This window comes from Brassica napus, chromosome A5 (assembly GCF_020379485.1).
Source record: "Brassica napus cultivar Da-Ae chromosome A5, Da-Ae, whole genome shotgun sequence".
Taxonomy (NCBI): domain Eukaryota; kingdom Viridiplantae; phylum Streptophyta; class Magnoliopsida; order Brassicales; family Brassicaceae; genus Brassica; species Brassica napus.
This window is the reverse complement of record NC_063438.1, coordinates 24987279-25001086: the sequence shown is the minus strand read 5'-3', so window position 1 is coordinate 25001086 and position 13808 is coordinate 24987279. Positions and strand designations below refer to the sequence as shown.

The following is a 13808-nucleotide window of genomic DNA, read 5'->3' as shown; positions in this document are numbered from 1 at the left end:
GAACCGAAACAGAAAGAGAGAGAGATAGAAACAAAAGAAGAAAAACAACAGAAGCAACGACCCTTCTAGTGCTTAATTAAGCAACACCCCTTCTTTTCTTTTCCTTTTTTCTTTTTTTTTTAATTATAAATTATCCTAAGCAACATACTTAAGGTACTGCAATAAACATGCTCTTAGAGCACTTGCAATGGTCATCCCCACATTGGGATCCTTGGGAATTGTTTATTATAAATTTTTTTGGTTTTTTTTTTGTTTGAACAGTGAAGGATTCGAGTCCAAAAAGCTCGTCCAATGGTGATCCCGAAGACGGAGTCCTTAACATTAAAATATTTTTTTTTAAAAAAAAATTGAAATTGAAAATTTATTAATTGCATAATTAAAATAAAAGGTACAAGGATTCAATTTAAAGATACAAGGATTAAAAGATACAAGGATTAAAAGATACAAGGTTTAAATATAAAGATACTAATTATTAATATTCATCGCCAAATTTATTCCAAATGTTTTCGATCAAATCATTCTTCAATCGTTCATGAGTTTGCCTATCACGAAGATCATTTCGGTTGGGAAATATATTATTGAGAATTGTCGGGATTTCGTTTAGTGTAGGGTTTGCGTTTAGGACCTCCGAAGTTCTGGAAGATTCTCCTTCTTCAAATTCTGAAATATCGTACCGCATTGAATAACCATCTCGTTCATCCTCAACTATCATATTGTGTAGTATGATACATGCTCTCATTATCTTCCCTATCTTCTCTTTGGCCATTGTACGAACCGGGTTTTTCACAATCGCAAACCGAGCTTGCAATACTCCAAAAGCCCGTTCGACATCTTTTCGGACTGATTCTTGAACTTGAGCAAATAACTGTTGTTTAGGACTTTGAGGGAGTGTGATAGTTTGGATAAATGTTGACCATTTTGGATATATACCATCTGTGAGGTAATATGCCAACTTATACATGTGGTTGTTGACCATGTACCTCACCCTGGGAGCTCGACCTTCTAAAAGGTCATCAAACACACGAGATCGATCGAGGACATTAAGATCATTTAAGGTACTTGGAAGACCAAAAAATGCGTGCCAAATCCAAAGATCTTGTGAAGCTACGGCCTCTAGGACAATAGTCGGTTTTCCGTGGCCACGGGCGTACTGTCCTTTCCAAGCGGTTGGACAATTTTTCCACTCCCAGTGCATACAGTCAATGCTCCCGACCATCCCAGGAAACCCTCGTTTCTCTCCCATATCGAGTAGTCGTTGAAGATCCTCTGCTGTGGGTGGTCGCAGATACTCATCTCCGAATAACTGTATTATCCCATCAGTGAAATGATGTAAACAAAAAAGTGCAGTGCTCTCACCAAGTCGGAGATATTCGTCAACCGTGTCAGCCGAATTCCCATAAGCAAGTAGACGAATTGCTGCCGTACATTTTTGTAGTGCAGTAAGACCCCACCTCCCCGTTGCATCTTTTCTTTGCTGAAAGAATGGAAAGAATTGTTCAAGGCCATCGACAATACACATGAATAATCCCTTATTCATGCGGAATCGGCGTCTGGAAGTTTGTATCGAATATGTCGAATGGTCGTCGTTGAAGTAGTCATTGCTTAGCTGGTGGTGTCCTCCTTCGCGGTGTCGTTCAGTATAGCTACGGGTCCTTTGCGGTATGGGTTCGGCCTCCACTATATCGTCGTAAATTTCGTCAATGAAATCTTCGATAATATCATCCAATCTCTCCTCAATTTCATCAGATGAAGATGACGACATTGCTTATCCTGGTGGATAAATAATAAGTTGCTTAGAAGATTTCTTATATTTTGATTTTTTCTACTTTTAAATCTTCTCTATTTTTTTCTTATAAATTAAAAATATTTAGAGTATTTCTACTTTTAAATCTTTTCTAGTTAAAAATATATTGATTTTTCTACTTGTAAATCTTCTCTCTTTTTTTTTTATAAGTTTTAAATATTTAGAATTTGAATTTGCAAAGCTTTCGTACTGGTTTATTTTTTGGTAGTTTGGGATTCTAGTTTTTATATAGCCGTTCTTATAACTGATACAACTACTTAAAAGTTAAAACATATATTAACAAGTTGAAAACATAAGAGAACGAGAAGAGAACAGCTAGCTGCGGAACAACCTAGGTAGGATTGAGCTCTGTGGATATATTAATAAAGCATTACCTAAGACTGAATGCATGTAAAACTGAAACAAAATGCATGTAGTTACGAAACAACCTAGCGAGCAAAATGCATGTAAAACTGAAACAAAATGACAAGTGAAATACAAATGCAAGTTAAGCCATATGAAACAACAACCGAAACCTGATTATGGTTATGGTACAGAGAAGCAAGTTGATGAGATGGATACAAAGGATTGAGAGAAGCAAGTAGCAGACAAATATTACAATGTTGAGGAGAAAGAGATACATATCCGAGTACTTATACTACAAGAAGGGAAAACCCGTGACTTATGAGCAGGAGCTACATGCCAAAATGCTCTCAGTACTCTAAAACCACCCGTGACAACTCCGCATTAGCTAAGGAACAAAAGAACCGCTATCCTCCCGTGACCTCAAAGAACTACCTGCAACAACACGTTTAAAAAATGGTTAGTTTAGCTGTAACAACTAAGCAAGTACACACATCACACAACAAGTACTAACTTTTCCTACAAGTGACCCCAAAGAACACACAGTACACATCATAACATTTCAGACATAAGCTTCATTTTTAGTGTTGTTTCGAACTCAGACAATGGCTCTTTCTTGGCAAGCAAGCGATCAAGGACTTTATTTCTAGACAGTTTTTCCTTAAGTTCCAAAACGCCTTGTAGCTTAGACAACTCCTCATCTCGACCACTCTTCTTCTTCTTACTGGCACCTTTCGCAGCCTTTACCCCGACGGGTCTATCCTCATCTTCTCCAACAACATTTTCTTCTGGTCCGTCAAGATCCACCACTGGCCTCCGCTTTTCCTTTCCACCATCCTTAGCCATATATGTGGAGGCCCATTTCTGCTCATGCCTGAGCTCTCTCCAGCAGTGATCGAGTGTGAACTTGGTATCGTACTTGGTGAAGAATATGTCGTAAGCAGCTTTGATCACATCATCATCATTTTGGCCGCTTCTCTGCTCCCTCAGCGCCTGGTTGTAGCAACCAGTGAATCTGGATACTTCATGATTGATCCTAGACCACCTCTGCTTACAAGAAGTAACCTCCCGCGGTACTTCCCCAACGAGCTGAGGGCTGGCGTTGTAGTAGTCTACAATACGCTTCCAGAAAGCAACAGCTCTCTGCTCGTTGCCTACGAGAGGGTCCTTACTGGTGTTAAGCCAAGCACCAATAAGGATCCTATCCTCTTTGGGTGTATATTTCCTTCTATTTGGAAAGGTCTTAACAGACTCTTCAGGGACTTGCCTACGAGACTGACCAGGGACTTGACTAGGACACTCAGGAGGGATTTGGCTAGGACACTCAGGAGAGACTTGACTAGGACACTCAGGAGGGATTTGACTAGGACACTCAGGAGGGATTTGGCTAGGACACTCAGGCTCTAAAAATGCTCTGTGTTACTCAAGTAGTTACACAGAGCCTTAAGTAATACAAGTTCTAATTTATTATACAATAACACCCTATCAAATCTGAGCAGTTTGGAAGATAGGAAGCAAACTAAAAGCAATTAACAAATATCAGTAGCATTTATTAATACAGTCATAGTTATTTAGGTTGTCTAATTAAATCCTATGTACTATAACAGCTATTTAACCAAACACCATTCAATTATACAGCAATTTAAATGTAGAACATTTAAAACCAATCAAATCACACTGGTTTTTATCTACCTACAAAAACCATTCAATACATCTACAATCCTATTTGAATTTTTTTTTAACGGATAGAAAAGAAAAGCAGAGTACCTTTACTTTTTTCGCCATTGGACATGTGATAGAACAGTCCCCATTGAAGCCTTCGCAGCTACTCCTGCAAATAAGTAACATGAGGCAGTCAAATGTTTTAATACAAACGCATAAACTGAAAATGAAATACAAATAAGTCAAGAGCTTACCATGTAGAACCAAGATTACCAAACCTATGACCACTAGCAGGCACACCATTAGCTTAACTCGTGTGGTTTCCTTTCCTGCGTCGTACAAAGTCTTCTCTAGCAGCAGCAGCTTCTGCTCTCTCTCTGCAACTGCTTCCTTAAGCCTTCTTATCTCCGTCTGAAAGTCCCTCATCTCCTCCAAGACCGCGTCATCCAACCACTTCCAGATGTGAGTGGCTCCATCAACGACATTGTTGCAGGTGAAATACCTACGGCCTGGATCTTTTTCCGTGTAGGCTGTAGCAACAACCGGCTCACTCCCACAGTAGCAGATCGTCGGGATGCCATCATCCCCCTCAGGTTGAGGTTGGTTCTGAAACGGCTCTCCATTACCGAAGCTACTCTGAGCTTCATCGGCGTAGATCTGAGCTTCAGCTTCGAGAAGTGAGGTGATGTCGACGGACGCTGATGATGAGGACGGCTGGCTATAGCTATACCTTCCCATTTTTGTTAACCTGCAAAGAAAGAGACAAGCAAAAAGCAAAGATTAGCACTAATGTTGATAAACAATAAGAAAGACGAACTTATCAACACTAAATAGAGCGGCAACCCTAAATCGAATGGGAAAAATGCACAATTTTCAAATCCGTAATTCGATCGACACCCGAAAAGGGTTTTCAAATCCCTAAATCGATCGAGACCCAAAAGGGTTTTCAAATCCCTAAAGCGACCGAGACCCAAAAGGGTTTTCAAACCCTAATATAAAAAATCCCCAAATCGCAGCTTTTTGCGAACCCTAATTTTGATACAAACGATCCCAACTCGATTGAATATAAATGGAAACAATCTAGCTCGATTAATATAGAAGAAAACGCTTCTACTTACCTTGAGGATCACACGGAGTTGAATCGCGACGGTGGGATCCGACAAATCGCCCTAGAGAGTTGAGAGGTTTTTTTTTTCTTTGCTTTCGTCGAAATGAATTTTTTTTTCCCCATTACCAAACACAAACGCTCCTCCGTCCAATCTCTCTCCGCCACGTCGCCCACGGACCGGGTCCGTCAAGATGCTATTTACGGATCAATCCGTCAAATGGGCTGGGTTTATATTAATTAAAAAATCAAAAAAATGCAACGGACCGGGCTAACGGACTCGATGTCGTCCCCCGTTGCAAGTGCTCTTAGTTACTACATCTCCGGTTCGGAATCTTGGTACGGTTAGAAGTCCTCTGGTTCGGTTCAGTGATTTCTTCAAACTCCACCACCATTCCCATGCTGCAATCATTTCATATACATGCAGCTAAAAGAGTCGTATATACTAAATGTTTGAACAGTATAATACGTGAGGTTAATAATAATTGTTAGATGTTAGACAACTAATGAGTACAGTATAATGTATCTTTACCCCCACGTCATGACACTTTTCTCAAAGAAAAGAAAAACGTGGTAAAATCAATGTTTATGATATTCGGATGAATCGATCCAACCATCGATGCATGTACCTCTCCTTACTATATTCACAAGACATTCCAGATTACAGTGAAAGCAAGGCTAAAGATCTCTAAAACATTTTCAAACTACAGAGAGATCAGAGATCTATTGTATATGAGTTAACAATGGAATGTAATAAGTGAAGTTCCCTGAAACTGTTGCTGTGTGTGTTGAGACAGAAACAATACAACGGCCAAATCAAGTGGATATTAGATATCCTCACCACTTTTGAAAGCGAAAAGAATGTTAAAAAGAACAAATGATACAACAACAACACGAGGAGGAGATTTAAGACATATACGTGAAGACCCCTTCTCTTTGAGTTATAACGGAGTTGTGTTATGTTGGGTCACCATGACTCCTTCCACTCTACTCTATCGAGACCGTCCACTATTGCCCTGCGAAACTCATCGTTGTGCAGAATAAAGGAGGAGACGTGTCCACCTGTAACCCATCTCACTTCTGAACCAGGCCACGCCTTTTGAAGCTCCAACACAGAGTGCTTCGGTATGTATCCATCATCCTATACATATCATATAAGATTAGATTCAGCAGCATTAATGTGTCTCCAAAACAAACTGTTGAAAATTCTATACTTACCGTTGCAGCAACAAAGATGACAGCATCAGGGTTTTTGGGGATAGGGAACCGAGTGACATCTGTGAGGGAGAGTACAGTTCTCATCTTCTCTCTGACTTCATCAAGTGTCATTGTGATCTTCTGCGCCGCAAGCTCTTCCCTCAGTGCCTCCCAAGCCGTTCCATACTTTAATATTCCTTCGCAGAATGCAACAACTGCAGAGTGCGGAGACAGGAAAGGAAGCGTTGCAACTGGTGTTGGATGAAGCGATCCAACCATCGACGCATGTACTCCTCCTTCATACATTCACAAGATTTTTCAAAATACAGTGGCTAGTCCTAGAAAACACAGTGCCAATAGCTCACAAGTTGTTCATAACTTACCCATACTAAGCCCACAAACACCCATCTTTCCAAAGCCTTCCTCGGTGTCTAGCCAGTGAAGAAGGCTGCGGGACTCATCAATCGTTGCCCTCCCAAGTAAAAGAAGATCGCTAACACAGAGGAGCCTCGCTCCACGCTGCAGAAACGGACGCCTTCGGCCATATAAAGGGCTGCAGTGGCATTCATTATCTATGTTTGATCAAAAACATGGCAAAAGCTTCAAAAGCGGACAAAGCCAAAACGCTTTCATCACTGAGTAGAAAAGAGAGTCTCTTTCATTACCTTTCCAGCACCATTGTTGCAATGTTTTGCTTCACCAAAGGTCCACCCAAACGCAATCTCCTGTCATATGTATGATCACCTGTGCCTACAACAACAATCCAAACCATAATAAAAAAAATATATATCATCTTTACAAATTTATGAGCAACCACTGTTCTAAAAAATATTTAGACGCCCACCTAGTCGGCAAATCAGACCTAAACAAAATGATTTTTCTAAAACAAATTTTTAAAAATCGGTTTAGGCGCCTGTCTAGACATCCGTCTAATCAATAATCATATTTACAAATTTAAGAGCAACTGACATATACTCGGTGTGTTCTAAAAATCGACGGCGGCTAGTCGGCAAATCAGACCTAAACAAAATGATTTTTCTAATACTCTTTTTCTTTTAAATTAGTCTATGCACTCAAAAATCGGTCTAGGCATCCGTCTAATCAATAATCCCGTATAAAATGCCAAGCTATTTCTCGAACACTGCATATTTATATATATATCAAATCACAAACAACCAAGAAGCCACAACATTGTATACACAAATCAAGATCACATAAACAACTAAACAAACCCATTACACCACATATCAATTCGTTTCTGTTTCCACGGCGTTCGTTACCTGCAAGATGAACGACACAAGACATCTTCTGAGGAGGAACGTTTTTAGGAACAAGCCAAGCAACTCTCGCCGTGCGAGACTCGGGAGGCAGAGCAGCGGTAAGCTCGTCATCACACGGAGTCTGGAAAACGCCTTCTCTGAGACGAGCCGTCTTCGTCTCCCAGACGGTCCTCCACACGGGACGCACCAACGGCGGCGGCCAGTTGTGGCCTTCGACGTACATAGGGAAGAGCTGCTTAGCCATCCGCTCGAGGAGCTCGAGCTTGGGACCGCCCCAGCCTCGGGAGAAGAAGGGAGGGGTTATCCTCGTGCGGTGCATGAAGGCTCCGTAGACGTGGTCGATTACGTAGTGGAGCATTCCCAATCTGGCGGATACCATTGTTGAATGTGGATTTTCAGATCTGATGAGAGAGAGGGAAGCAGATATATCTTATGTTACTTTGTTGAATCGATGATAGCGTTGGGGATTTGAGTTGGGATTCAAGGTTACGGAATCGAATGCAAACGTTAATGTTGTGAGGGAGCGATGGAGATAAACGAGATAGGTCAAGAGGTCATTAGAAAAGTGTGAAGAATACGATGAGAATAGGAAAACCGCAGAAGAGAGAGAGAGAGAGAAACGGTGGGCTTTTGTGACTAATCATATGATGTGGTGCCACGCTGTCATTGAATGGGTCCCCATTGTGTGTGTTTTGTCTTTCTTTGGAGATTATCCATTAAAAATACTATTTGACAGTGACATTTTTGTGAAAAAAATAAATATTATTATTTTGAAGAATGGTTGGAATCTGCTGGGCCTCTGTTTACTAGTTGTCTTTTTTTCTTTTTTTTGGATTCTCAGTATAGGTAACAAAAGTTGTTTGATAAATGGTCTGATTTTGCTTCTTTTATTATCTTTGATAATGTTTTAGGAATTGATGGTTTCTTATGTGATTTCATTAAGGGAAATTGGCACACATATACATAACAAACAACAAAATTAATTTTCTACACATAACAACTCTTAAGCTATGATATTTGTGTAATAATTGCCATATTACTCTTTACCACATTTACTTGAACATTTTTTTTTTCTTCTTACAAATATGTTCTCCCTTCTATTTTTAATTGATTTCAACTTCTGCTACAATACTTATTAAACTTTGTATTTTACATTTTAAAAACATAGATTTTTTTCTTCACATAAAATGTTTTGAAACTTTCAAAACAAATTTATATTTTATAAATTTTATCAGATATTTCATTAACACGGTTTTAATTCTATACTATCATAAACATATAGTATAGATTCATCTATCTCTCTCTCTCTCTCTCTCTCTCTCTCTCTCTCTCTCTCTCTCTCTCTCTCTCTCTCTCTCTCTCTCTCTCTCTCTCTCCCTCTCCCCTCTCTCTCTCTCTCCTTCCCTCCCTCCCTCCCTCCCTCCCTCCACTACACTACCCTTTGTGTGAACATTGTTTATCTATTCCATATACACATCATAAATAGAATAGTCTTTCTTATCCGCTGTGTTGTGTTCATGCTCACGCGCTGTAAAAGAGAAAAATGTCCACTTATGTAATCAATTGACACAATTACCAAAAGATGGCTATATTCTTAATTCTTTTTCTATTATGGTCATCTTACAAATTCACCCTTTCATTAATTTGTTCTGTTCTATAATTCGCTTCTCGTAGAATATACACTAATCAAGCTGCATATTCATATCAGGCACAATAGATTTTAGAAACAATACTCTTTTCCATATTTCCATTAAGTAATTTAAAACATCATATGATTCGATATAAAGTTGATTATAATATTTTAAATTAATTATGCTTATAGCTAACCTCTGCAACAGATTCGTGGGGTTATTGGTTTGTGTATTTTAATGGATTTAAAAATCTAAACTAAATCTATATTGGTTCTATGATTTTAAAGTCCATATTGAAATCAAGTGTTATTGGTTTTATGATTTATATATTCTAATTTAAATCAAGTGTTATTCAATCATATAGATTTATTAATAGATTTGATTTTATAATGGATTTGTATAGTTTTCTTTATTAAAAATACAACTCAAATCCGATGAAAAACTTCCAGATTTGTAAATACTAATCCGATAAAACTTTAAAATCTGTATGTTTTACTTGGATTTGTAAATACTATATAAATTTCTAAATCAATCAAAATATATAAACTAATAACACATAAATACGTCAGGCTGTTAATTGTAATTGTGAACATAATAACCACACAGACAATGAGAACTAGAGGAAGATATGTTCTTGTTGTTATTGTAGATAATTAGACTTTGGTAGTGTACTTACGGCCATAGAAAAATATTATGGACGTACGTGAAACAAAATATATTCATTCACCTACTACTCTCAGTTTCTCCAAAAAATAAACAATCACTATCTGAAAATGTTGCGTGGTATGCAGAAAATGGGGGGCTCTCGGTTTCACACTCATACTTTTTCTGTAGTAAATCTCTGCTTATTGTTTCGTGTCAAGAAAGTATGGTTAAGAATGAACAAAACAAAAACAACAAGAACCAAAAAAAACACGATCATGTATTGTCTTTTTCTTTTAGAGTTACGATTTGCCGCAACATCCACCTCTTTTCCCAGTCTCCTGCTCGCTGGGAATGATGATCCTAGTCCCCTTTAAGAGACTTGAATTCCCATCAGCGTCATCATCATCAGCAGTTAGTGTTTTCTTGCTGATTATACGATAAATCTCTGTTAAAATAGTCAGAAACGCGGTTTCGACATTGGTAGCCTCGAGAGCAGAGGTTTCCATGAAGAACAAGTTCTCTCTTTGTGCAAACTCCTGCGCGTCTTCTGTTGGTACTGCTCTAAGGCTTCCAAGATCACATTTGTTTCCAATTAGCATAATCACTATATTTTTGTCAGCATGTCCTCTTAATTCTTCCAGCCATTTAGCCATGTGATCAAATGATTGACGTTTGGTCATGTCATAGACCAACATTGCCCCAACAGCTCCACGGTAGTATGCACTTGTCACCGCCCGGTATCTGAAAAATTAAAGGAACAGTCAAACAATTAGATAGTCTAGTTACCGTTAGAATGACATAGATCAAACTATAGAACTCATGCTTGAAATATAAGTTTATTTAATGAATACACATGAATAGTTATGAGACAAAGAAGTAGAAACTGGCTCACATAAGTGGCACAGAGTAACAAAAGCACTGTGGAGCAGCAAACTTGTTCAGTAAAGGTGATGGTATATTTACGATAATCCACATGCATCTTTGAATATTGTTGCCACTTTCGTGTGTAAACATATAATAGTGGTACTAAACTAGAACTTTGGAATACATTTCCAGAAGATTCCAACCTGTTATTCGTATATACTTAAATAGGATCGTATGTTTGCCTAATATTCGAATACATCTCTGCCAGCATCAATCGATCACATGGATGAGTTGTGAATGGTTCCGACAATCATCAAAGGGTAGTTGTAATTTACAGATACAGAATATCTTTACCACATTCTATACATGCACATGGTCACTGTCTTAAATAATGCCTGGTTCGAGAGATCATAAGCAATTTAAATAAGTGGAAGAGCAAACCTTTCCTGGCCAGCGGTATCCCAAATCTGAGCTTTGACGGTTTTGTTATCGATGACGAGCGTTTTAGTCTGGAACTCGACACCGATGGTGGCTTTAGAGTCGACGCTGAACTCGTTCCTAGCGAACCGAGCCAGCAGCTGAGTTTTCCCAACCGCCGAATCACCGATCAACACCACTTTGAATACATAATCGATCTTTTGGTTGTAATCTCCTTGCAAATTAGACATTTGATATACGTAGATAATATTCCAGATCACGAATCCCAAAAGGCTCCTCCTCTCCTCAAACAGATCGACGCGAAGAGTCTCGGATTCGTATTGCGCACGTAAGCAGCCGAATCTACCATGAACGGACAAAGAAACTCAGATCAAAGAGCGAGGACAGAAATGGTGGTTAGGCATTTGATACAAGGGGAAGGAGAAAAGCGAAAAAGGGCGGATTAACGGCCGATGCGGGACCCAGTTACTTTGGGTAATATTCCTCTGTGGCGTGGATCACGTACTCCACGAAATCATCGTAGCCGTTTGTTTTACTTGTAGCCCTGGGTCACACCGTTAGATCGCTTAACCATTTTAATTCCAAACCGGTTTGGTACAAGTGTTGAATCCAAACGAATTAAACAAAAAATCAAGCAGGATCATTTCGGTTTACCCAAAATAACGAAGTAACCCCCTTAAATTCTATTAATTACGCTTTGGTACCCTCTTTATTTTCACTTCACCAGATTAGGTCAAGAGACGATCAATAGGCGGCAAGGTCAGAAAATTATTGGCGCCATAAAACGACCTCCCTTCTTCATAAACTCGATCGCTTCACACTCTCTGATGCGTGCTGCTGTCTTCGTCGAAAGAGTATAACGATAACGTATGAAGATGGAGAACGATGGGAGATGTAGCGAGAAAACCCTATACGAGGTATGTATCTCTTTTATCAATCCTCTGCGAATCGCAATTAGGGTTTATAGGCTGTTTAGATTTGGGGGATCTGTTCGAATTGTTTTTTGAGTTGTATTGTTCTTATCCTCATCGTTTGGATTGCTTCTCTTAGTGATGTTCGGTGTCTGAATTTCATAGTTAATTGTTGAAATTTTAATTGTTTATGATCCAATGTTTATATTTTGAGGAATCTGTCTATCATCCACTTGTTTTGTTGGTGATTAATTGTATGATTAAATTCAAATCTAAGTCGGTTTCTGTTAAAGGTTCTTGGTGTCGGAGAGACAGCAACACAACAGGAGATAAAGAAAGCATACCATAAGCTGGCTTTGAGGCTTCATCCTGATAAAAACAAGGACGATGAGGTTATACACTTTTTCTCTCGGGATAAGTGGGTTGGCTTAGTTTTGTGTGTATCTCTAACAAGCAAGTTTGAATTTTTTTTGGTTTTCTTTGTGGTTTAAAACAGGAAGCTAAAGAGAAGTTTCAGCAGCTGCAGAAGGTGATTTCGATTCTCGGCGATGAAGAGAAGAGGGCTGTCTATGATCAAACTGGCTCCGTTGATGATGCTGTAAGTCAGCTTCTTCCTGATTTGAGTTTCAGAATGTTGGTGACTTGTAGATTGTTTCCCACTGAAATTCACATTAATACACACTGCACACATGTATATAAGTATCTTTTACTGTTTACATTGTCTGTTCATATGAATTGGTGGAAAGGAGAAAGCTCTCAGTTTTGTAAGAGAACTGCAAGATATTTTTTTTTTTTTTACAAACTTGTTGTTTCTTATCACATTAGGATCTTTCGGGGGATGTGGTTGACAACTTGAGGGACTTCTTCAAGGCCATGTACAAGAAGGTCAACGAGGAAGATATTGAAGAGTTTGAGGCCAACTACAGGGGTTCTGAGTCTGAGAAGAAAGATTTGATTGAGCTCTACACCAAGTTTAAGGGTAAAATGAGCAGGTAAAATTTATTAGTTTATTTTCGTTCATTCATTCATTCGTTATTTTCAGTTTTGTGAACTTGGAGTTTATTTGAACATACTATTGGTACTACATTTCTTACAGGCTTTTCTGCTCAATGCTTTGCTCAAACCCCAAGCTTGACTCGCACCGTTTCAAAGATATGATCGACGAGGCTATCGCAGCTGGTAAGCTTGTCTCTTTTGCAGTAACTCTGTGTGCCAGGTCGTTTTATTTGTTTGTGGAGCTATGAAACCATTGTTTCATTTGTGCAGGAGAAGTGAAGGCAACAAAAGCTTACAAGAAGTGGGCAAAGGAAATTTCAGAAATAAAACCCCCAACGAGTCCTCGAAAGACTAGAAGAAAGTAAACTTCTCTATCTCTGTCTTACCTTTCTTCCAATAGTTTCCCTCTTAAAAGTAAAAACTTTTCTTGTGACATGTTTCAAATGTTCAATACTTGTAGAGCAAAAAGGAGCGCAGAGACGGATCTTTACGCTTTGATTTCACAGCGAAGAGATGCGAGGAAAGAGAAGTTCGACACAATGTTCTCGTCACTTGTCTCCAGGTATGGTGGAAATGCTGACTCAGAGCCAAACGAAGAAGAATTTGAAGCTGCCAAGAGAAAACTTGAAAGCCAGAGATCATCATCATCATCGAAGAAGAAGAAGCCTAGAAGAAAGTAAAGCTTTTGGAGGGATGGGGAAGGGGTTTGCAAACAAAGTAAGAAGACGTAGTGTGTGATCTTATAGGTTTTGTCTTTGTGATGGACAAGAAAGTTCTCAGAATCTTTAGATCACATGTTTGTTCTCCTAAGGTTACATTTCTGCTACAATGTGAATCTCTATCGTAATTCTAATCTGAAAGTATCACTTTTTTTTATCAATCAAGACAGTGTTTCACTGTTTTGCCTCTGAGAGATCTAAAATAATTTGGGGA

The 13808-nt window shown here is 38.9% G+C and overlaps 4 protein-coding genes across 4 annotated transcripts; 1 reads left to right on the top strand and 3 right to left on the bottom strand.

Moving 5' to 3' along the window:
• Nucleotides 1–472: 472 nt before the first annotated feature.
• LOC125608700 (putative nuclease HARBI1) lies at nt 473–1762 on the bottom strand. Its single transcript, XM_048779152.1, has one exon. The coding sequence runs from the start codon at nt 1760–1762 to the stop codon at nt 473–475; it is 1290 nt and encodes a 429-aa protein (XP_048635109.1).
• Nucleotides 1763–5646: 3884 nt separating this feature from the next.
• On the bottom strand, nt 5647–8005 carry LOC106452403 (protein ABHD18-like). The gene is made up of 5 exons (XM_013894511.3): nt 7391–8005; nt 6776–6860; nt 6494–6663; nt 6132–6406; nt 5647–6054 (listed from the first exon to the last, which is right to left on the bottom strand). Exons 1-5 carry the CDS (start codon nt 7767–7769, stop codon nt 5881–5883), a joined length of 1083 nt encoding a protein of 360 aa, XP_013749965.2. The 5' UTR covers nt 7770–8005; the 3' UTR covers nt 5647–5880.
• Nucleotides 8006–9432: 1427 nt separating this feature from the next.
• On the bottom strand, nt 9433–11473 carry LOC106345437 (ras-related protein RABA4d-like). Its single transcript, XM_013784633.3, has 2 exons — nt 10972–11473; nt 9433–10407 (listed from the first exon to the last, which is right to left on the bottom strand). Exons 1-2 carry the CDS (start codon nt 11196–11198, stop codon nt 9966–9968), a joined length of 669 nt encoding a protein of 222 aa, XP_013640087.1. The 5' UTR covers nt 11199–11473; the 3' UTR covers nt 9433–9965.
• Nucleotides 11474–11676: 203 nt separating this feature from the next.
• Nucleotides 11677–13755, top strand: LOC106452402 (chaperone protein dnaJ 6). Its single transcript, XM_013894510.3, has 7 exons — nt 11677–11885; nt 12173–12271; nt 12376–12477; nt 12705–12871; nt 12976–13058; nt 13146–13236; nt 13336–13755. Exons 1-7 carry the CDS (start codon nt 11838–11840, stop codon nt 13553–13555), a joined length of 810 nt encoding a protein of 269 aa, XP_013749964.1. The 5' UTR covers nt 11677–11837; the 3' UTR covers nt 13556–13755.
• The last annotated feature ends 53 nt before the right edge of the window (nt 13756–13808 follow it).